This window comes from Botrytis cinerea, chromosome 3, assembly GCF_000143535.2.
Source record: "Botrytis cinerea B05.10 chromosome 3, complete sequence".
NCBI classification, from domain to species: domain Eukaryota; kingdom Fungi; phylum Ascomycota; class Leotiomycetes; order Helotiales; family Sclerotiniaceae; genus Botrytis; species Botrytis cinerea.
In genome coordinates, this window is record NC_037312.1 from 683,217 (window position 1) to 705,884 (window position 22,668).

The following is a 22,668-nucleotide window of genomic DNA, read 5'->3' on the forward strand; positions in this document are numbered from 1 at the left end:
ATTGTCAATCCGTGTTTTTCTATTAAAATAAAATTTTGTTGATTGATAACTACTTGCTTTTCCCATCGTGCTCCTCCTTCTCAGTAGATCCTTAATCTAGAGCCAGGAAGTATGCGAGCATCTTAGGAAAGTTCGGTGTTCCAAGACCAGAGACTGGGTCCCACCTATAGGGACAGAAAGGTAATTAGTAATGTAATGAGTGAGTAGAAGTCTCATACACATAGAGGGAAACATTTAAATTCGCTTACCCTCGAGCAGTATAAAACCCTTCCGTACCACAGCCAGGATTGGTGCCGTTAGTAACGTCATTTAGAACACCGGGATTTGCATACAAAGCTGGAGCGATAAATCCAAGCCGACCTTTACCGATTGCCATACGAGCTTCCACAAGGCGATTGACGATGGATGCAAAGATTGGTGTACCTGGGTTGAATGTAAAGTTAACACGACGAACTTTGATCCCAAGAATTGCAAGAAACAATCAGTCCGTATGTGCTTGTATAGCTAGCCAAGCTGAAAAATAAGGGGGTGAGACAAATAGTGAGAAATCGAAGACGTACTACCACTTGTACCACCCTCCAAAGCGAATCTACCATTAGCCCAGACAGCGATGTTGTCTCCATTAGCGGCAACGTCAGGATATCCTCGACCACTGCTGTTGTATGTACCGCTGGTGGTATTTAGATCTGCTTCACCAGAATAAGAAGCATATGGCAGGTTGGTAGTTTCGAAATATCTCGCAACGGCTGCCGCTTGATACTGGGGAACAGGGTAAATATTGCTGAAGCCACCCCCAGAGGCAAAACCAGTCGATGGATCATTCGCGGCACTCTCAGTCTCGAACGCTGTATGGCCTGGGTAGACCTTTGTGGCACCGACATTGGTAATCCAGGGGCAACTGTTCCATAAAAAGATATGAGATCAGTATAATTTTGCAGCAGAATAAGATAGATGCTTACGTGTTGGGGAAAGCAGGGCTAAATATCTTTCCTTCGGGTCCAAGGCAACCATTGGTACTGTCGTAGCCTGCTGGTCCGCCGACACCCGCATCGCCAGAGGCCACGAGGACGGTGATCCCTTGCAAGCCTAGTTTGAGCCATCTATGCAATGATGGTCAGCAGACCGAACCCTACCAGATTTATGATTGATACTCACTCATTGCATTGGCGTTTCTGGTACGCAACGGGTAGATCGTCCTCCTGAAGTCCATAAGAAATGGAAATGACATTTGTCGGCTCGTACACACCACACATCAAGGTCCCGTTATAGCCACCGCTATTGGAATCCGGATATATAGGATCTAGGTCTGGGTCGTTCCCACATTCTCCATAAGCACAATATGTGCAGTAAGACTATGACGGCCAGCGTTAGTTTATACGATTCTCATTCTTTCTCCACCCACTTTTTTTTGGAACGACGGTCAAGGAATTCCAGACAACTTACCCCATCTAGGGCATCCAGGAAGGTATTGAAAAACCCACTATCGTAGGAAGAGTTCTCGACGTAGTAAGTGTCATCAGTCGGGAAGAGTGTAATCTTCTGTGGGTAGACTATCGGGTAGGCAAGCTCCACATCGAGACTAAATTCACCCGCTGCATAGGGATTAGATACAGCAGGCAACGCCTGGTCAACGAAAGAGACGTTGGGTTGTGTGTTTTGAGGAATACTCAGAGAGAAGTTCTGGTAAAAGAGATTGAGGTCTTCTTTCACATCGTAATATCCCTCCTCGAAGATTCCTAGGGCATTTTTGGCATTCACGACAGATGGCGCAGCGGGAATCTGGTAGAGAGCCTTGATACAGTCCGGGGTAATAACTTGGTCACAGTGCGCCAAGTCACCATTGGGGTGCCATTGAGCAGTTTGGCCGGGATTTCCAAAGCGCTGAATCTTTCCTCTTCCCGAAGAAACTCGAATTCCGGGATGTATGTAATCGATATGTTGCTGAATAGCTTCCGGGACATGGTATCTGTAAAGCTTGCCATTAGTAATTATTATTCTCTCTCTCAGTTATTTGGTGCTACCGAATAGTTTGTAGCAAAACAAAGCTCGGATAGAAAATTGTAAGAAATAAGTAGCTTACTTATCGGTAGCAATAACTGTTTTGGAATTCTGGTTGTGCGAGTAGTGGAAGTACTCCGTATGTACCAGGCTTTCGAGCTCGCTGGCAGAAGCGACAAAGGCGAGCCAGCCCATATTCTCAGTTTGGATGACACGAGTATCGTTAATGCCGTTTCCTCTCAACCAGTCGAGGACTTGGGAAACAGTAGCGTCAGATGGTGCAAAGGTATCCGTGACCTGTTGAGCAGTCCAATGCTTGCCATAGTTGATAGAATCGGGGTGGGACCTAAGACAGTAAGTAATGAGCCAAGTATGAGGAGAATATGGAAAGACTGATATATAGTTACATATTCATCAGGGAGTCCTCAGCCTTGTGGAGATTGCTCGGGGTGAGTCCAATACGAACTATAATCGGCAGACTTGAATTGACTTTGCTGGTCTTTTCCCAATTCCGGGGGTCCACGGTTCGCGATTCATGGACCACATGGCTTGATGGAAAAGTAGCGGCCGTACCAAAGACCGCGAGTTCAGGTACTAAGACGAGCAGGGAGGGAAAAAATCTCATCGTAGGCAACTAATCAAATCTGTGTTTGAACTCGATCGAACTAGATTTCTCAAAGCTGTTTATATATGCCATCCTAACAACTTATGCCATGAACAGCCAATTCGTAGCTATGATTAGTCCCGCAAAAGAGAGTCCTTCCCACCCACCTCCCCTCGCTTCGGTACCAATCGAGATCCGGAAATACAGTAGAACTTGTTTATACCGGACTGGAACATACCGGAGAGAATGACCCATTCAAGCAGTTTTTGTATGGGGCATACAGAATTTTCCGGTATATTGCTATACCGGACACCTTTTAATCGAATTCGGTATAAACTCAGTCGCATAAGCCCGATAGGGGGCTGTCACATGACTATTTTTAAGGGGATTTTTGGAATTTTGGAAAATGTCGGGAGTCGGAGCTTAAAAGTCCTTAGCAAAATCCTTGATGTCTGAATGCTTTAGCCTTTTTATACCGGAAACCTCTTTATACCGGATCTGATTAATCAAATATTCTGTTCCAACAAAACTAAGTTCTACTGTACGTCTAAATCGGAAATACCATTACTCCGTACTAATTACTTCGGTTACTTTATTAATCACCAGGTAGCATCCTAGCTCCTGCCCGATATGATAACGCTAACGTTTTAGTCCGCCCACCCGTACAAGGATGGCACGGACTGGGGTAGATAGCTGATCGACTAGCATTCGTTGATTAGGAACTCAAAGGGCCGAGTACTACATTGCTTCGGTTGCTCTGGAGTGTCGTTCTCTTCTTCCTTCAATTGGATATACATTGTACATTTACTTCTCAACTTTTCACCTCATCATCGGCAAGTCGGCGGCGGGTATCATGATGAATGGCTCGCTGAACTCCTTTTGTCCCGACGATTCCTTCGGGCCAACAGTGAAAGTCCAGAGCTGTCGGGATGGTTTCGATTTTACCTTACTCTTTGAGGAGAGCATATTTACCATCCTTCCAGCTACCTTATTATTATGCGCTGTGCCGTTTCGATTCTGGTCAATTTATCGTCGACCAGACGCGGTGAAAGGGTCGCTACTCCGGATTTTCAAACTCGTCAGCTAATACCCCTAGATCCAAGGCCTTATCGCTTCGCATGCTGATATGCAGTCTACTGTAGGTTACCATCGTGGTACTGTGTCTACTCAGATTGGCCCTGCTAATCTTATGGACGCTCCCTCTGTATGCTGCATTACGGACACGTGCGACCATCGCAACAGCAGCGCTAGATCTAGCCGCTACCATCGCAATAGGGCTTTTGTCGCCTCTGGAGCATTCAAAGTCGCTGCGACCGTCGATCTTACTCGGCGTTTTTCTCTTCTTCACAACAATCTTGGACATTGCAAGAGCACGAACAGAATGGCTCCTCCCGGGCTCATCCGCTACTTCCGCCGTATTCGTAGCTGCACTGGTTATCAAGAGCCTGTTGCTGGTTCTGGAGGCCCTTTCGAAGGCTAGCCACAGTCATACGCAGGGCCCAGATATGCCAGAGCGGAGGAGCGGTATCTACAGCCTTAGTTTCTTTGCCTGGCTGAACCCGTTGATTTATCAAGGTAATTGGGGCAATTTGACGGTCCATGATTTGTACCCAATCGATGAGCATATTTCGTCCGAGTCGGTCGACGAACGAATTCAGAAGCAGTGGGATTCCAGTTCGTCCTTGTCCTTAGATCTCTTTCCGTGATATCTGTAGCTGAAATTGTATGCAGGTTCCAAAGATAAAAGCTATTCTCTCGCCTTAGCGATAGCCAAGGCGCTCTGGGCTCCACTCACTGTAACTATGGTCCCTAGACTTTTTTTAATCGCATTCAGTATGGCCCAGCCATTTTTGATTGAAGATGCCATCAATTTTGTCGAGGGCGGAACCGAACCCAATCAATATGGTTATGGGCTGATTGGAGCCTTTGGAATTACGTATCTTGGAATTGCTGTACGTCTCATCTAATATTCCCTCTCCCTCTCCTGTTTCAAATGAATAGACAGGTCTGATACTTGCTTTAGATTTCGACAGCATGGTACCAGTATCTGACTTCTCGGGCACTCACGATGATTCGCGCGGCGCTGATCAGCATCATCTATAAGTCGAGCCTTGATATCGCCGTGGGCACTGTAGAAGCGTCTTCGCCTGTAAGCTTGATGGGGGCCGATGTCGAGCGTGTCATGTCGACGCTTCAGTGGGTCATCAGTACAGCCCCCAACATCATTCAGGCTACCATCGCCATCTGGATTTTAGAGACACGTCTCGGGGCAATTTGCGTGGCACCTGTCATTTTTGTTCTGAGTGAGTTTGATGATCACTCAATCACCGCATGCTACAGCAATGTGAATACTAATGATCGTGTTCTTAGTTCTGGCATACGCATCTAGTCAAGTTGCTAAGAAAATCCGGCCGCGCCAGCGACAATGGATGCAAGCAGTTCAGAAACGTGTGGCTTACACCTCTGACGTTCTTGGCTCGATTAAGGGTATGAAGATGCTTGGTCTTACCAATATGATCACTGGAAACGTGCAAGATCTGAGAGAACAAGAGTTGCAAAAGTCGAAGCGTTTTCGATATGTACAGATCGTCAATATCACCCTCGGTATGTTCTCTTCCTCTCTCTAGACTGTCGAGCTTATATTAACTATTGCTTTTCAAGGAAATGCCGCAAACATGCTGTCTCCCGTCGTCACCTTCATCGGCTATGGCATTATTGCGAAGTACTCGTCTGGTAAGGCACCAAGTGCCGCAACCATCTTCTCGTCGTTGTCTCTGCTGTCGGTGTTGATCAGTCCGGTGAATGAGCTAGTCTCAGCCATTCCCAATCTAGCCTCCGCGTTAGAGTGTTGCAATCGTATTCAACAGTACACGGAAGGCAAGAAACAAGTTGACTTCAGACGCCTGACCTGTGAGCCCAGAGTTTCTGATGTTGAGACTAATCGGGAGCCGAAATACGAGAAATCCGAAAGCGGCACCAGCATCATTGAACTTAGGCAGGTCAATGCAGGCTGGTCTCCAGAGAAGACCGTCCTCCACGACTTCTCCGTGCAGATTACTGCGGGCACACTAACCATCGTTGTCGGGCCCGTTGGATGCGGAAAATCCACTTTACTCCAGATCTTGCTAGGCGAAGGGATCCTGCACAGCGGCTCAGTGAGCCTGTCGACAGATGATATTGCATATTGTGATCAGACGCCTTTCCTAACGAACCAAAGTATCCGACAGAACATCGTTGGCAACTTGGATTATGATCAGGAATGGTATATCTCTTGTTTGCGGGCATGTGCCTTGGACGTTGATATTCATCAGTTTCCAGACGGCGATAATAGCCGAGTGGGAAGTAGAGGTATTTCATTGAGTGGCGGGCAGAAACAACGCTTGGTATGTGTAAACGTGTCTGTTTTCTGGATTTATCTTTATTAATTAAAAACAATCTAATTTGTGTTCCCACTTAGACCGTCGCTAGAGCCGTCTACGCCCGGAAGAAGATTGTCCTGATAGACGATTGCCTCAGCGGGCTGGACTCGGAAACGGAACGGCACTGCTTTCACCAGCTTTTAAGTCAAGATGGGTTAATACGACACACTGGTGCTACTATTGTGCTGGTTACTCATGCCGGTAAACCTCTATCTAATCTTCATTGAGGATCACTGCTGACAGATGCAGTCAAATGGCTCCCGTATTCAGATCAGATCCTCGTTCTCAGCCCAGAGGGTCGCCTATTACAGTTCGGCACATACCAATTTCTCACATCAGTACCCGGACATCTTCATAATCTCAAATTAAATAAAAACGGATTCGAGAACGCAAGTTCCATTACGAAGCTGGATATTAATTCAAGCACATCAGATTCTCCAATACCCGACGAAAAGAAGGATGAGGAGGTAGCAGGTGAAAGTCGGGGACGTCGAGATCCCCGTAATCTTTTATACTATATTAACACTATGGGCAAACCAGCTTTTGGCTTATTTCTACTTTTCACCACCATACAGTGTAGTTTTATAGCACTACAGCGTAATTAGGAAGACCCTCTATTAGCTATTCAAGTCATTGACTGATAGATTTGCAGCATTGTGGCTCAGCTGGTGGGTCGACGCCAATACGACGAGGCCGGAAACTGATCTAGGAAAATGGCTGGGCGTCTATGCTGTCTTTGGGATCCTGGCGCTAGCTTTTCTCGGGATCGCTGCAGGGTAAGAGCCACCTGAGTTTTTGCTCGTTTACGGTGCAGTTTACAGCTTACACGCGTTCAGGTACTATTTAATATCACTGGTTCCCAGCTCCGCGAGTAGATTGCACTACTCAATTCTGAGAGCTACAATGAGGTCGGGACTCTGGAACTCTTTGGCGTCAATCTATGCTGACCTGGATACCTAGGGCTCCTATGTCTTTTATCTCGGCCACGGACTCGGGATCTCTCTTGAACCGGTGAGTTTAACCGTGTTAGTCAATAGAAGAAAGCGTCGTGACTCGCGAACAGGTTCACTCAGGATATGACCCTAATGGATATGCAATTACCAATGTCACTTTTGCTTTCCACCGAAGGTATGTTGCTGCTATCTCCTCTCTATCACTCTTTCATTACTAAAGATGTACAGCACTTGGCAAAACCATCGCCGGAGCAATCCTGACTTGCGTCTCCTCAGGCTATATGGCCCTGTGTCTGCCATTTTTAGTAGTGGCGCTCTTCTATCTTCAAAAGTTCTACCTCCAGACCTCCCGGCAGATGCGGCTACTCGACCTCGAAGCCAAATCCCCGCTCTATACGCATCTCACTGAGACCTTGGACGGGGTGCGGACCATACGTGCATTCAAATGGAAGGGGTACGTCCTTAACCAAAACTTTGGACTGCTCGATCTTGCGCAACGACCATTCTATCTGCTTTTGTGCCTGCAGAACTGGTTAAATCTTGTGCTAGATGTTGTTGTCGCTTGTTTTGCTATCATCCTCATTGCTTTAGCTGTGACACTGCGACATTCGATGAACAGCAGTCTGCTGGGAGTTGCGATGGTTAGTATCGTGAGTTTCAGTCAAACGCTATCATCTTTCGTGAATTACTGGACTAGTATCGAGACGTCTTTGGGGGCTATTGCGAGAACACGGCGATTTGTCGCAGAAACGCCGGCAGAACTGTCCGACGGAGCAGCAGTCGTCTCTGTAGAATGGCCTTCGGACACTTCTATCGAGTTCAAGAATGTCTCTGCTTCATATCAGTACGTGTATCCCTAATTGCCTTTATCAACGATATATTACTGACAACGATCAAAGAGTCTCCGGTCCCGAGGTCGTGCAGAAGATTGATCTGATCATCGATGCTGGGCAGCGGGTCGCGATTTGTGGCCGCACGGGTTCGGGCAAATCCACTCTCGTCGCACTTCTCCTACGCCTGCTAGACCCCAAGTCTGGCGTCGTGCTCATTGGGCACGACGACATCTCTTCGTTTTCCCCCGAAACAGTCCGCGGGCGCATCAACTCGCTGCCACAGGACCCGTGGTTTCTGCCGGGGGGACATGAAACTGTGCGTTCCAACTTGGACCCTCTGAGCGAAGCCACAGAATCCCAGATCCAAGTTGCATTGGAAAAAGTCGGATTGACAGAGCAGATCCGGAGGATGGGCGGCCATGATGCAGAAATGCGTGGGAGTCAGCTGTCCGCTGGACAAAGACAACTGTTCTGTTTGGCGAGGGCCATGCTGATGCGGAGAAGTAAAATCTTGCTGCTAGATGAGGCAACAAGCAGGTACTCCACTACTGTCCCCCTTCTCGAGAATCGTATGAAGATAATACTAACGACTACTATGATGAACCAGTGTCGATGTACCTACGGAGGAGGTCATGATGTCTCTCTTGCGGACCGAGTTTCAAGGCTGGACTATCATAGCAATCGTCCATCGGTTACAGAGCATCCAGGACTTTGATCGCGTGGTGGTGCTGGATCAGGGCCGGGTTGTCGAATGTGAAAGTCCGACGGTGCTACTTGCGGATGAGGGCTCGGCTTTTGCGAAGCTGTATAGGAATGGGGGGTGGCAGTCATCTTAGAAGATAGAAGCAAGGATCATCGGTTCAAGTGACTCTTATATAGTCACTGTGTAACTCGAGATCTGAGGCTCTGAGATTGATTCATTCAAAATGAAGGTAGATGAGAAATATCGACAAATGTATGTTTGAAAGCTAGCTACTATTTCATTCTTGGTACAAAGTAGAACTAAAGGAGAACAAGCCTCTTCATGAGGATTCACTAAAACCAACGAGGACTCTATCCATGTCTTGCCGTGGTGAAGTGATACATGCAGCTCGGGAAACATCCATTTTGAGAGCTTATCAGAAGCTGTTCTCTGCTGTTCTCTTATTTTCTGAAGGATCTCACGTCTTATAGAACCAACCTGACCCTCAATTTATTTCCCTCCACAATCTCGTCTTTCCGAGACATGATCTCTTCCATGTCCCAATTGGCGCTTATATATCGCCCATTGAGCCATCCCTGCTTTTCTCGGGTCAACCATACGATTGTATCGGCCGCCAACTCAGGCGCATCGACCAAATTCGTATGATACTGGGCAGGTAAGGCCTTGATGAGTTCAGTGTCGACGGCTCCAGGATGAACGGCTATTGCCACAACTCCTTGTCCCCCGTACTCGACGCTGGTGAATTCCGTCAAACGACATATCGCCAATTTCCCCGTCTGGTAGGCCGAGGCACCCGTCCGGCACAGGTGCGCCCCGATCGAGTTGATATTGATAATTGTCTTCTGTCCACCTCTGAGGAGGAGCGGAAGGAAGGCTCGTGTCATCAGATATGTCCCCTTCACATTGACCTCCCAAGTCGCCCACCAAGAAGTGGGATCGGTGTCAGCGAGCGGGAACCAATTCTCGAGACGTCCGGCATTATTGACAAGAATATCGAGACGACCAAAGGATTGCTCTGTCTGAGCGAAGGCGGAGGCAACATTTTTCTCATCTGAAACATCCAGCGTGAGCTTGAGTACTTTGGGAGCCGGGTGACCAGCTTTTGCTGCCTCCTCGAAAATCGCTTTCTCGACCGGGTCGAGGGACGAGCGAGCACCTATAGCAATGGCAGAGGCGCCTGCCTGGGCAAATGCAACAGCGCACGCACGACCAATACCTCGGGAAGCTCCGGTGATGAAAACAGCTCGATTCTTTTGTTCTTTGCAATTGGCAGCGCTGACCAGTGGATAAGTGTCGTGGTGTATTGTGGCCGTGTAAGCAGCCCCTGTTATCATACGAATTAATACTCTACTACACCGACAAGATATCGAGAGAAATACCAGCTTGTACAGGAAAAGAAATCTGAGGTTCCATTTGGGTCGGAATAAAAGCAGCACAAATTTATGACTATGTATGGTGCGAAATGTGAAGCTCGTAGCCTCTCCTGCTTGCTTCAAATACACATCTGTTACTCCAATTTAGATTTATCCATAACCCGATCGCTTTTTCCGTTCAACCATATGTACGGAAATATGAAGAGGCTATTTGTTTATTCAAGCTTGGTGTTTTTGGTTATGTTTTTCCGAGACCCGAGAGGAACACCCGAGAGAGATCAAGTGTACGAATGTATGAGCATGGTTTGTAAGAATATGAGTTCAAGGTTCAAGTATAATCAGCCATCAAAACAGCTTCATGGCTGTTAGATGATTTAAGCTTACGGTCATCTTTCTCATCATTTACGGTCATTTCCGCTGCAAAGAAGCCGCTGGAATAAAAGCCAGTCAACCAAGCAAGCTTTCAAATTCTCCACGAACGCAGAGGAAGAGCAGTCAAATAGACTCAGAAATCTCTTCCAAATATATTTTCCTCTTCCTACAGAAAATGGAAACGGTTACCGTGGCAGATTTCCTCCGGGATCCATTTGATGTTCTTATCGTTGGTGGTGGCACTGCGGGCTTAGTCGTCGCTGCGCGCTTGTCTGAGGATCCACACATTCGAGTCGGCGTGATTGAGGCAGGCCTCTCGCGCATAGGCGATCCAAACGTTGATCTACCAGCAGGAGCAGCAATGATGATAAGTAATCCAGAATACGATTGGAACTTTAAAAGTGTTCCGCAGGTGCGTATATGATTTAAATTTTCCCTCTACTCCTTCACTTTCTTTTGTTCGAAGTTTGGCCATGAATCCACGATATATTCTTCATTTCTCATTACCTACAGGCGGGAACCAAAGAAAAAGTGTATCATATACCACGAGGAAAAATGCTTGGTGGTTCAAGTGGTATCAATTTCCTAGCCTACGCTCGACCCTGCGCGGAAGATATTGATGATTGGTCCGAGGCGTTTGGGATCCAAGGCTGGTCATGGTCTGATCTGTTACCGTATTTTGAACGGAGCGAGAGGTTAGAGTTCGACGAGCCTAACATTCTCAATCGAGATCTTGAGGAATGCCCTCTGAATCAGGACTGTCATGGCCTTAATGGAGCTATTCACACCTCGATGAATACTTGGCAAGTTCCTTTTGAAAAGAAGCTCCTGCTCGCCTTCGACGAAGTATCTGGCCATTCACGACCCGAGGACCCGTACAACGGCAGCCATCTGGGGTTTTATAGAACTCTATCTACAACTAACCGAGTAGAAAAGCCAATTCGGAGCTACGCAGCCAGTGGATATTTGGCTCCGATCTCTGGGCGGGCAAATTTAACAGTCCTGACGAACGCCCTCGCCCGTAGAATCATATTAGAGAGTGACTCTGATGGGTTTCTTTTCGCAAAAGGAGTTGAGTTTCAGCATGAAGGAGTCTTCTACTCGGCTTTCGCAAGAAAGGAAGTCATTCTCAGTGCTGGATCCATACAAAGTCCCCAGCTCCTCGAACTTTCAGGCATTGGAGATCCCAAGGTTCTTGAACAGGTGCACATTCCTTGCTTAGTACCTAACCCTCATGTCGGCAACAATCTTCAAGAGCACACTATGTCTGCTGTTTCCTATGAATTAGCTCCCGATGTCCTATCACTTGACTCATTATTTCGAGACCCAGCTTTGATGGCAGAACATCAGAAACTCTACACGGAATCGCATTCTGGGGTATTCTCTGGAGCCGTCAGTCTCACCGGTTACATTCCATATTCTTCACAAGTGGACAAGACAGAATTTGAAGAAACGATTTCCAACATCTTGTCTAGTTCTCATGCCAATACTCGGTCATCGCTCCAAGACCCCATCTTCCAGAAGAAACAGCAAAAAACCATCGTCGCACGTATGCGCAGCCCCAAATCCGCGGATATCCTTCTGTTTTGTTCGCCAGCGAATTTCAATATCAGGAGAGGTCACGTCGATTGCAGTAAACTGATGTCTGGTGCTCCTGACGGTCACAACGCCTGTTACTCGGTCACAGTCAGCAACATGTACCCCATCTCTCGCGGCAGCGTACATATTCAATCACACGACATCCTAGATGCCCCCTTAATCGATCCAGGATTCCTTTCTCACCCAGCCGACGTTGACATCTTGGCTGCTGGAGTCAAATTTGCCGACCAAGTTTTCCAATCACCTCTTCTCAAAGACAAGGTTGCGAGGCGAGTTGACCCCCCTGCTGAAGTCGATCTTCGCAATCGAAACGAGGCGAGAGACTATGTTCGTGATCGCATTGTGACATATCATCATGCCTTGGGAACCTGTGCCATGGGTCAGGTTGTGGACGGACGGCTGAGAGTGAAGGGGGTTGGTAGGCTTCGCGTGGTTGACGCCAGTGTCTTTCCTATGCAGATCAGTGCTGCAAGTATGGCGACGGTGTATGCAGTTGCTGAGAAAGCGGCAGTTATGATCAAGGAGGACCTTGGATCAGCGAGATAAAAATCTATCAGCAGAAGGGATTTGCATAATAAAACCTGAGTTTCTCACAGCTTTATGATTTCTTGTTATCGGAACTTGTTGTATTCGAAATCAGGCAAATGCTTCTGGTCTTCTTAATGATATAAACACAATAATGCAAGGGTTCCAATAGTTGATCAAACATGGTCTCGAAAGGAAATTATTTGAAAATATATAAAGAATTACTATTCATCATGCTATGTACAACGTGTGTTACCTGCGTTTCTTTGCTTGAAGACACGACTTCGCAGATCCATTTTTTGCCTGCAGAGATGCTAGCTTTGCCCTCTGGTCCGCCTCTGCTCTCTTATTCTCAGAGATAATCATTTGCTTGCATTCGTCCCATGGGAGCGCGCGACGCTTGCCAGTCTCAAACAATCTCCAAATGGCCGGGGTGAAGATACCGTTTAGCAAAATATGATAGAACTCTTTATCTTCCCACCATAGCTTCCATGCGCGCCAATTGACCCAACCGCCACCCAAGTTTTTATACAAGCCCACTCCAGCAGCTTGGTCTATCCACTCAAGGGAGTCAGTGATATCCAGAAGGATTGGATAGAATGTTGAATTCTCCAAGGGAAGATAGCGGTCTCGAATAGCCTTCCTGCGTCTCAGATGCTGCGTGAACCAAGCCTGCATTTGCGGCAGTGATGGTAACGGTGAATGCCCTCTCCATACTTGGCTCACGGCGGCAGCTGTCATTTCAAACTGAACGAAGCCGGGGAAGGGAATGTATCCGTGCCCAAGGTATGCCAGTGAGTTGCGGATCTCTTCGTTCTCGTGCATTGGGAAGATATTACGGTAAAGCCGAGGCTCTCTGCCTTCACGACCAGGTGGGTACAGATTGTATCCCTCTGCGTCGACATCCTGGGGGATGAAACCGTCTGGAAGGCTGAAGTGGTAACCGGTGCAATAGATAATCGTGTCTATGTCGTCGAGCGTGCGACCATCGACGAGCTCGATGGACTTGGGACCGCTAACGCGGCGGATTGTCGAAACTGGCTCCGCGAACCCAGATTTCAGGAGGGGCCACAAGGCATCAGCCATCAACGGCGTCCTGACGACTACTGAAGGAGATGGACTGAGTTGCCAGGCTTCGGGAGCATCAGGAAAGCCTTCCTGCGACTGTTTGGTAAGAACACGCTGCATCATCCACCAAAAGGGGGCGTTCAAGTATTTGTTCATGAAAGTCATCATAAACGTCATCTTGACAGTGCCATGAGCGTCGAATGTCGACCCATCTGGCCGAAAGCGTGGGAGCAAGAGAACCCCTTTGCGATGGGCCATATAGACATGTTTCGCATTCCCAGGCTTGGCCAGAGCACAGCATATATCCTGAGCCGTTGCATGCAGTCCGACAAGCAGAACATTCTGATCCGGGTATTTTTGGTCCCCGTGGAAATTGATGGAATGAAGGACTTGACCCTGGAAACCTTCAAGACCTTCAATTTTGGGCCGGCGAGGCTTGTGAAAAGCACCTGTCGCTACACACAATTTATCAAAATATTCGGTTCTGGGCTGCTGATCGGGCTTGATGGTTTGAACTGTGACGGCCCACTGCTTGCCCGTGTGTCGCATTTGAAGGACCTTTGTACCTAACCGGTATTTCTCTACCAACCCGAAACGATCGGCGTAGCTTTCGAGATACTGATGTATCTGGGCGGCGGTTGGATATATATCTGCCTCATCGCTCAAGGGGAAGTCGGAGAAAGCGATTCTCCATTTGCTGCTGTTGAATACGGTTGTGTCATGGACTGAAATGGTGGCATCATGAGAGTCCTTCCATAACCCTCCAACGTATTCGCGTGCTTCGAATCCCGTCACTTGGAATCCATCGTCCAGGAAAGCTTTCGTGGCCGCGAGCCCTAGGGCTCCAGCGCCAACGACACAAACAGTTGTTGTTGCTGGCACCGTCATGGTCCTACACCGGTGACTGGTAGATTGTAATCAGAGAGTTGGGTCTTGTTCTCCCCCAATGTGTAATTCCCCGGTCATCGCTTGGGAGATAAACAGTTGCATACACGAAAGTATGCAAGGATCGCGGGAGTGCTTCTTTACTCATACGACAATAACAGATAAAAGCTCTGATTCCCTGGACAAACTTGCTTTACGCAGTGTGTACTTGCTGGTCTTCTCGGATAATAGATTTATATGCAAAACCCGTTTCTAGTTACCGCAGGCGATTACCGAGGGCACTCCCTGTCTAAATGGGTAGGTAAGGGGTCCTGATACAGCACGGAAAAACTATTCGGATGAACTGTTACTCCGGTTCTCTCAGAATTTGGAACAGCCCGCCCGAAGAGCTAGCCACTACTAGTAACTGGCCAAGTTGCAACTGCCAGTTCCATGTCTATGCTGATACGGGACGCATCATCTTAGGGGATCTAACGAGGCCCCCCACCCCCCTCCCCCCGGAAGCTTAAAGCAATCAAGCATTAAGTTCCCAAGTTCAAATATGGAAAGTTTAAGCGACTCCATTAGAGACTCATGCCAGGTCTTATCTGAAATGTTGGAATGAGGAGGCGTCAGGTTTCTATACCCGTTATCTCCGCAGCCCTCTACTTTGTTCTCTCCAGGTCTGTAACTAAGCATCATCGAGGTAAACAAATGTACACTTCTTGATAGCGACATCCTCACCCAAACAGCGTTCAAATCATAATGAATAAAGAGAAAGAACAACCTGTCAATATTCAATCGCCGCCACCACTAGGTCCACCTCCAGATGGAGGCTGGGTGGCTTGGTCGGTGGTTGGCGGAGCTTTTTGCTGTCTGTTTACGAGCTTCGGTTGGATTAACTGTTAGTTTTATATCCTTCAGTTATGTGAGAGTGAGGTACATCCATACTGATGCTAACTTCTAATAGGTATCGGCATTTTTCAGAATTACTACAGTCTTCATCAGCTTGCCCACTATTCAAACAGTACGATAGCATGGATTCCTTCACTGGAGAGCTTCATGATGTTTTTCGGAGTAGGTTTCGTCTTTCCCCAGCTGCATCATTGTCATGCGTTCAAAATAACTGATCCGATTCTGTCTCTTTACTTTATAGGGTATTTTTGCCGGTCGAATCTTCGATAGCTACGGGCCTCGGTGGTTACTCCTGTTCGGCAGCTTTTTCCATGTCTTTGGCTTAATGATGGTTTCCATCTCGACCAAATATTATCAAATCATTCTTGCTCAGGGGGTCTGTAGCCCAATTGGCGCATCCGCGATTTTCTTCGTTGCAACTGCCTCCGTTTCCACCTGGTTCAAGGAGCGTCGAGCGTTCGCATTGGGAATCGTCTTTTCCGGTTCAAGTCTCGGAGGAGTTATCTTTCCAATTATGGTCAACAAATTAACCGTTGAAGTTGGCTTTGCCTGGACGATGAGAATTTGTGCCTTCCTTATCCTCTTCCTGATGGTCATTGCCAACCTGACCCTCAAGTCTCGTCTTCACCACCAGCCTAAGAAGATCAATGTTCACCAATTCATTCAACCCCTCAAGGAAATTCCTTTCCTCCTGGTCATCACCTCATCCTTTCTCTTCTTCTTGGGCGTGTTCTTGCCCTTTAATTATATTGTCCAAATGGCCGTTCGAAATGGCATGTCAGCTTCTTTGGCCAACTACCTTGTCTCAATTATCAGTACACTAAGGTAACGAACAAACTTCCTTCCCTTTCTCGGATTCAACAGAATCCAAAAGCTAACATAAGTAACTTTCAAGTATTCTCGGACGCACGATCCCTGGTTATTTAGCCGATCGACTAGGCGTTTTTGTTGTCATGATTTCTGTCAGTTATCTGTCTGCCATTTTGTGCTCGGCATTATGGATCCCTTCCCGATCCAATGCATCCATCATTGTTTTCGCCGCTCTCTATGGTTTCTCCTCTGGTGGCTTTGTCTCGTTGGGACCGGCTATCGTTGCGCAGATCTCCAATTTGGAAGAATTGGGCATTCGGCTCGGAACATACTTTGCTATCATCTCCATCGCTGCCCTGATCAGCAATCCGATCGGTGGTGCTTTGGTCCCTAATCCTGCAACGGATCCCTTCTGGAAATTGCAGCTCTTTGCTAGTGTCATGATGGCTGCTGGAAGCACCGGTTATGTCGTTGTCTGGATTTATCTCCGCCGTGTCAAGGCCAAGGAGAGAGTAGAGGAAGTCTAAATCGTGAGGTTTCCCTGCTTTTCTCTGAGTTTTGGACAAAAGGTGTGAGATGAGGAGCCAGCGCCTATACTTGATGTATGAAATGGAAAGTTTTTGAAACAATAAGGACTGGAGATGTAACAAGGTAATCTAAAACTCCATTCTAGGGATTTATGGTCAACATACCAGGAAGAATTCCGTAAGGGGTGGTCTGTGCCTACCACCGTAATTAATTTAATTCTATAATTTAATTTATTAGTGAATAGGCTATATATTACAGAAGCTACCTTTAAAGTTATATGGAAGTATTTAGAGATCTTTTGAGATAATTTAAAATATATTTCAATCAGGAATTCAATAAGATTATAATTATGATATAAAACTAATAATTGTTTTTGAAATCAAAGTTCTACATTATAATAAAATTTACTCTTTTATATAAATCTGTATTTTTATTTAAATAATTAAAAAAACGATTGCTTTTGAAATATTATTATTCTAGATCTATTTCTTATATAATATTAATTATATAATTTCTAATAATATTTGTCAAGGTACGGGTAAAGATTTATATTTTATTATAAGAGTAGAAGAGTTATAGAAGAGTGAGGCCTTATTTATAACAAGTAGTATATGCTAGTAGTCTGTGTTTAAGGCATGAAGACAACTATAGAATATATAGTTGACGCTGTGACAAGTATGTGATTGTAACAACATTAAGACTTTTTATTAATCTTTTTGAATTGTAAAAATCATATAATTTATATGTATATAAGTATTCCTTAGTATGTAGTAGGCCTGAAGATTTATTATTGCATGCCTAGTTGAATCTTATACATTTCGTTCTCTAATATTATAAAAAAAAAATTTAAAGTTATTGATAAATTATAGATTTTGATGAATTCGTAGAAGCAAACCAAGTGGAAATGTACTCTATATATTATGTAATCATATATCTCTATAGCAGGTCATTTTTATATTTATAAATTCATAAAACCCCTTCTGATTGATTATAAGTAATGTACCGACTCCAGGACAGGGTTATTCCGACCAATGAAGTTATCAAATCAAAATCTCAGCATTCTTGATTAGTAAACTGCTAGGCTACGTAAGCAGATTATTGTTTATATTATTGAAGGAAATCTATTGAAAGTATAATTCACGAAGATGCTAGAACAAAAGGAGCTAATCTTAATCAATACTATTAAAAACTCTAGCTTATATCAAAGTTCTTTCTTTTACAATTAGTTTCATTACACTTAATAGAATTGATTTCCGAATGTTTTTATATTCTACTATTTTATGCTTTTTGCTGTATTTTGTAAAGAGTTATATTTGAAATAAAAACTACAATTCCTTATATAAGCAGGTTATTATTATTTATAACTAAATCTCGAGCGTAGCGAGGATCGGGGGTTTGAGGGCTGGCCCCTATAAAGATTAAAGAAATAATATTAAAATTTTATACATCTCAAAAATAAGAAAAAAAGAAAAAAACTTCTATGAATCCACAATCTGAAAAATTCTTTTTCCCCGACGACTAGTATATTCAATAGTATTTTAAAATTAAATTGATTATTTATATTTAGAATTACTTGTTTTGAAAATATGTTTAAAAAATATATATCCGATGAATCCGCGCCTCCACTAGTGATCCTGTACTATATCACTTCGTTCAAAGTTTTATTGAAATAGTCATTAAAACATTCGATGGTTTCAGACTGGCGCTGCGCACAACTATTGTTGGCCATAAAATTCCCAGCGGAATACAATGATTCAGCCACTAAATCACCAACTCTTAGAACTTTCATGATAGGATATCAAACAATTCCATGTTCATCATCAAGTGACACACTGATATTACGCGATGTATCTGCAAGGTCTTGAACATCACCCCTGAGGTCTACCAAGTGGTTTCGATATCGCACTGCCTCCTGGTCTGGCGGCCGAGACCTGGGGGCCACACTAAACTTCATTGCAGTTTCCTTTACGCAGCGTGCTAGCTTTCGGGATTCTATCCACTTTGGGCTGGTGTCGTCATTAAGCAATAATGGCACTGTATGTTATGAAACGAGAAACGAGGCTTTCATGCTGTGGCTGAATTTGCTTCGCCCTGCTCTTTAGAGAATTCGACAGGGTAGGGTATTGTGTATGTATCTCATCATCTTTATTCTATGCCAAAAGCCCCTGCGTTAACCATGCATGTAGTTTGTTTATATTCAGCAGCATTATTCTTATGGATTGGCAATTAGCATCATCTCAACAATTCACAATTTTCCTACGCATAATGTCAGAACTGGCTGCTCTCACAGAAGTTTTTTGTGGCGAGAACCCCATTGTGGAGTAAGAATCTAACTCCATACTACAATATCTACAACTAGCTAACGCGCTCTAGTATCATCGCAGTCCATGGACTGAACGGAGATTCGGTCAAGACATGGACGTCAAAGACAAACAATAAATTCTGGTTGGGCGATGCAGATATGCTTCCCTGCGCCATGAAACAATCTCGAATCCTGACGTTCAGATATAACGCTGCCGTTACTGCGCTTTTTGGAAAAACCTCGGCGGATCGCATTCTTCATCATGCTCAGACGTTGGTAGCGGAATTGGTGGCTGATCGTCAGGTATGTAGGAGATTTGTATGCGAAGATGCGAATATTCACATGTGTGTGCTGTAGATTAATGATGCGGAACACCGTCCTATTATTTTCATATGTCATTCACTTGGTGGAATTATCGTCAAAAGGGTAAGTAAGAAAGACATGAGATTTTCCTGTCAGCTCTGGCTCACAACTCCGATATAGGCACTAGTGTATTCATGTAGTCGAACCAGTAAAGCGGTCGAGCATCTCCATTCCATCTTCGTTTCCACCTACGGAATACTCTTTATGGGAACTCCACATAATGGAAGTAGTCTGACGAGCTTGGCGTCCATGAGCCGACGAATGCTAGATGCGCTTCTGCCGTCGAAAGTAGTGAGTACCGATGGACAACTCTTAGACGCATTGAGGGAAGGATCCGAAACGCTCCAAAATATCAGCGACATGTTCATCCCGCTGATGAAGCAATTCCGAATCTATTTCTTCTGGGAACAGTGTAAGACAGATTTCGGGACAAAGTTAGATTACGTATGTATTGGCTTCTTCAATCCGGCTCGTGAGACCCTCCAGACTGATCTCGAGTAGGTTGTAGAAAGTTCATCTGCGGCTCCAATCCTAGACAGTATTGAGAGAGCGGGACTACCTTATGATCATTCCAACATGTGCAAATTTGCGTCTCGGTCTGCAGGCGGATATTCGATTGTGGTGGCAGCATTGATGCGATATTCTAAAGATGCACCGAATACGATATCGCGGAGATGGGATAACGCAGCGGTGATGTTTAGGTCGGCGCGGAAGAACGAGGCGGCGGAGTTGTGCAGTTGAGGTTGTGCAATGCATTGCTCTGTATTTGTGATGGGATTTCTCAGTCGCGAGAGCATCCACTAACTTTTGGTACGGGTTCTGAACTTTATGCTATTGTATTGTTATTGTGGTCGTTAAAACCTTTTTGTACTTATAAATGAACGTTGCATCCTTCTTTGATCGAGACCACTAATGTCATTGTTTGTTTCTCCACCCCGGTCAACTCCACTTTCTCGTTCGCAGGTAACTTTACTCCAGGATGTTTTTGTAATATTCTCACTACTGTATAAGCGGCTTCTGTAAGAGCGAAGTCCACTTGAAAAAAGTCAGCGTTGTACAAAGTACCCCTTCATATTCGGTTAATTTTCTTTGCATTTGTCCTTACAATTGGGATTTGCCCCATAATTTGTTGTGCCACATGTTATCAATGAATGAATCAGACAAGAACTTACTACCGAGACAGACTCTTGGTCCCCCATTGAATGGTAAGTATCCCCATTTCTGATGTGTTGGATTGTCGTTCATCGGCATTGGTTCATCCCATCTCTCGGGTCGATAGATTTCAGCATCCATACCGTAGAGATCTGGTCTTCTATGCATAGTATAGACACTGTACGCGACGGCGGTCCCCTTTTTGATAAAAATCGGCGATTTTCTATCAGGTCCTCCGCCAGTTGGAAGGACTGTATCATTCAGAGAAGTTCTCGTGTTGACAGGGACAGAAGGATATAGGCGAAGTGCTAAAATATATTTTAGCATTGATCATTTGAATTTTGCCTATGAGAACTCACTTTCCTTAAGAACATTTTGAAGGTATTTCATATTTCGTAGCTCTGTTCTGTTCAACTTCGATGCGTCTCCAAGCAACGCAACTTCTTCTTGTAATTTAGCTAGAACCTTCGGATGTCGTACAAGGAGAAAGCTTGTGAGTAACGTTAGCGGAAACTTCTTATAACAATACTTCATTAACTCACAATGTCCAAGAGAGAAGACAGGCGGTGGTATCTCTTCCAGCAACAAGGATGTTGACAATCTGCCCTCGCAGTAACTCACGGTCGCCATGCATACTCTTATCTACTGATCTCAAGAAGTCATATTTCTTATCAGTCCCAGACTCTGAGTCTAGTGAAAGATTGTGCTCGATAATTTGGTCAGCGAACTCGTGCACTTTGCTGCAGGCTTGGGTGAATTTCTTCCCCCCAATAAGCCAGTAAAGATCTAAGAGTCGAAATCTCTTTACAACATATTCTTGTGCAGCATTGAATGCGCCTGCAAAATCTTGTTCGTTTGTGGAATCTGGTGATTTGAGACTGTGAACAGATTGTCCGAACAAAAATGCAGTGGTGGTGTCGAGTGTGAGACGAAAGAACAATGGTTGTAAATCGACGACCCCTCCTTCTTTAGGGAGAGCATCAAGTAATTCATCAACAGATTCTCTGAAAACTTCCAGATCTTCGTATTGTCTATGGACAAAATGTGGCCGAAGCAATTCTCTTGAATGTTTCCAAGCTTCGCCGTCCTGGATGAATATCCCCTCGCCAAACATTGGGAAGGAGATAGCACGCCGCGGCCCCATCCCCCAATCTGTCCCAGATATTATGTGTCAGTAAGACTATGAGATATGTTTGTGAAAGTAATGAAAAGCCAGATAACAAAAGGAGCCAAACCCGAGAATTTTGTTGACATGATAGCTTCCAAATTGGCGGGATCCACGGTACCATAGGCCGGAGTTAACAAGAAAATTTGCTTTAGAGTGTATCCAGTTTGTCTAAAATGGAAGAGAAACAGCTCCATAAGTCTTGATTCATTATCGGCTCGAAATATCTGCTCTAGACGATCGATTCCGAGAGGTCTCTGGTTCTCGAGCAATGGAGGCGAAAGGCAACCAAGATTTTTTATAATAGCTTGTGTTTTCTATAAATATAGCCTCATTAGTATCGTTTTACAACTGCTTCTAGGAATGTACCTTATTCTCTTGGATGCGGCTGATTGCCCATCGTACACAATAAGCTAACATCCCAAGTACAACCGCGTTTAATACAAAAGCCATCTTGAGATGTGGATTTTTTTTTGGAAAGTGCAAGTAACAATTAGACAATGAGTAACTTGCTAGTGGGATTTAAAAGCATAGATCAGAGAAAATGATCTGAAGATTACAAATATATTGAATGACCGTTATACAATATCGTGTGTTGACGTAGGGACATAACCAAAACACAGAAGCGAAACGCGACAAGACTACCAACTAAGGGAAGTGCAACAATGCTCATTACACGTGAAAACAGGAAGTAGAATTCAGCTTGTGAAGGAGTATTCCTCATCATAGTTCCAACCGTCAGATGTAAATAGACCCTTATCTTCATTTTAATCCAACATTGAATCTACAGAGGTACATCAGCTCTCAACAGTACAAGGGAGTGATTGGAGCGTATAGTAGATCCTACTCTATATGTGCCCTGCTCTGTCGGTGCGCTGCATATGAATTATCAGGCTAATATATGCAGTCGGCCTGAAGCTACTGAATGGGAAGAAGAAGGGTTTCATCGCAGATATCTTTGCCTTTGGAAGAACCAATGGAATGTCCAAATACCATGCCCGCGCCTGTGCAAGGCCCAAATTTAAACGCCGGTTTAGTGCACGCCCATGACCTACACGGTTAACGGTGCCGCAAGACTGGTCCTTAATGTGACATAGGATAGGTAGAAACCGGACATCATCC

The 22,668-nt window shown here is 45.2% G+C and overlaps 8 protein-coding genes across 8 annotated transcripts; 4 read left to right on the forward strand and 4 right to left on the reverse strand.

Moving 5' to 3' along the window:
- Window positions 1-12: 12 nt before the first annotated feature.
- On the reverse strand, window positions 13-2,826 carry BCIN_03g02040 (hypothetical protein). Its single transcript, XM_024691791.1, has 8 exons — window positions 2,406-2,826; window positions 2,081-2,344; window positions 1,444-1,966; window positions 1,156-1,352; window positions 960-1,100; window positions 561-898; window positions 249-423; window positions 13-164 (listed from the first exon to the last, which is right to left on the reverse strand). Exons 1-8 carry the CDS (start codon window positions 2,621-2,623, stop codon window positions 92-94), a joined length of 1,929 nt encoding a protein of 642 aa, XP_024547564.1. The 5' UTR covers window positions 2,624-2,826; the 3' UTR covers window positions 13-91.
- Window positions 2,827-3,347: 521 nt separating this feature from the next.
- On the forward strand, window positions 3,348-8,801 carry BCIN_03g02050 (hypothetical protein). The gene is made up of 15 exons (XM_024691792.1): window positions 3,348-3,680; window positions 3,745-4,276; window positions 4,334-4,554; window positions 4,626-4,905; window positions 4,973-5,206; window positions 5,264-5,985; window positions 6,060-6,222; window positions 6,271-6,618; window positions 6,674-6,797; window positions 6,858-6,929; window positions 6,982-7,032; window positions 7,085-7,149; window positions 7,203-7,818; window positions 7,874-8,344; window positions 8,415-8,801. The coding sequence occupies exons 1-15, from the start codon at window positions 3,456-3,458 to the stop codon at window positions 8,641-8,643; spliced, it is 4,353 nt and encodes a 1,450-aa protein (XP_024547565.1). The 5' UTR covers window positions 3,348-3,455; the 3' UTR covers window positions 8,644-8,801.
- A 76-nt stretch (window positions 8,802-8,877) lies between these two features.
- BCIN_03g02060 (hypothetical protein) lies at window positions 8,878-10,067 on the reverse strand. The gene is made up of 2 exons (XM_001559232.2): window positions 9,890-10,067; window positions 8,878-9,834 (listed from the first exon to the last, which is right to left on the reverse strand). The coding sequence occupies exons 1-2, from the start codon at window positions 9,921-9,923 to the stop codon at window positions 8,975-8,977; spliced, it is 894 nt and encodes a 297-aa protein (XP_001559282.1). The 5' UTR covers window positions 9,924-10,067; the 3' UTR covers window positions 8,878-8,974.
- A 292-nt stretch (window positions 10,068-10,359) lies between these two features.
- BCIN_03g02070 (hypothetical protein) lies at window positions 10,360-12,530 on the forward strand. The gene is made up of 2 exons (XM_001559231.2): window positions 10,360-10,667; window positions 10,769-12,530. Exons 1-2 carry the CDS (start codon window positions 10,431-10,433, stop codon window positions 12,398-12,400), a joined length of 1,869 nt encoding a protein of 622 aa, XP_001559281.2. The 5' UTR covers window positions 10,360-10,430; the 3' UTR covers window positions 12,401-12,530.
- A 32-nt stretch (window positions 12,531-12,562) lies between these two features.
- BCIN_03g02080 (hypothetical protein) lies at window positions 12,563-14,593 on the reverse strand. The gene has a single exon (XM_024691793.1). It carries the CDS (start codon window positions 14,333-14,335, stop codon window positions 12,632-12,634), a length of 1,704 nt encoding a protein of 567 aa, XP_024547566.1. The 5' UTR covers window positions 14,336-14,593; the 3' UTR covers window positions 12,563-12,631.
- A 282-nt stretch (window positions 14,594-14,875) lies between these two features.
- On the forward strand, window positions 14,876-16,887 carry BCIN_03g02090 (hypothetical protein). The gene is made up of 4 exons (XM_024691794.1): window positions 14,876-15,215; window positions 15,282-15,388; window positions 15,468-16,051; window positions 16,122-16,887. Exons 1-4 carry the CDS (start codon window positions 15,077-15,079, stop codon window positions 16,561-16,563), a joined length of 1,272 nt encoding a protein of 423 aa, XP_024547567.1. The 5' UTR covers window positions 14,876-15,076; the 3' UTR covers window positions 16,564-16,887.
- Window positions 16,888-18,780: 1,893 nt separating this feature from the next.
- BCIN_03g02100 (hypothetical protein) lies at window positions 18,781-19,994 on the forward strand. Its single transcript, XM_024691795.1, has 5 exons — window positions 18,781-18,885; window positions 18,938-19,169; window positions 19,224-19,292; window positions 19,350-19,673; window positions 19,731-19,994. The coding sequence occupies exons 1-5, from the start codon at window positions 18,830-18,832 to the stop codon at window positions 19,968-19,970; spliced, it is 921 nt and encodes a 306-aa protein (XP_024547568.1). The 5' UTR covers window positions 18,781-18,829; the 3' UTR covers window positions 19,971-19,994.
- A 55-nt stretch (window positions 19,995-20,049) lies between these two features.
- Window positions 20,050-22,352, reverse strand: BCIN_03g02110 (hypothetical protein). Its single transcript, XM_024691796.1, has 6 exons — window positions 21,916-22,352; window positions 21,617-21,863; window positions 20,924-21,533; window positions 20,741-20,871; window positions 20,402-20,689; window positions 20,050-20,264 (listed from the first exon to the last, which is right to left on the reverse strand). Exons 1-6 carry the CDS (start codon window positions 21,997-21,999, stop codon window positions 20,101-20,103), a joined length of 1,524 nt encoding a protein of 507 aa, XP_024547569.1. The 5' UTR covers window positions 22,000-22,352; the 3' UTR covers window positions 20,050-20,100.
- Window positions 22,353-22,668: the final 316 nt, after the last annotated feature.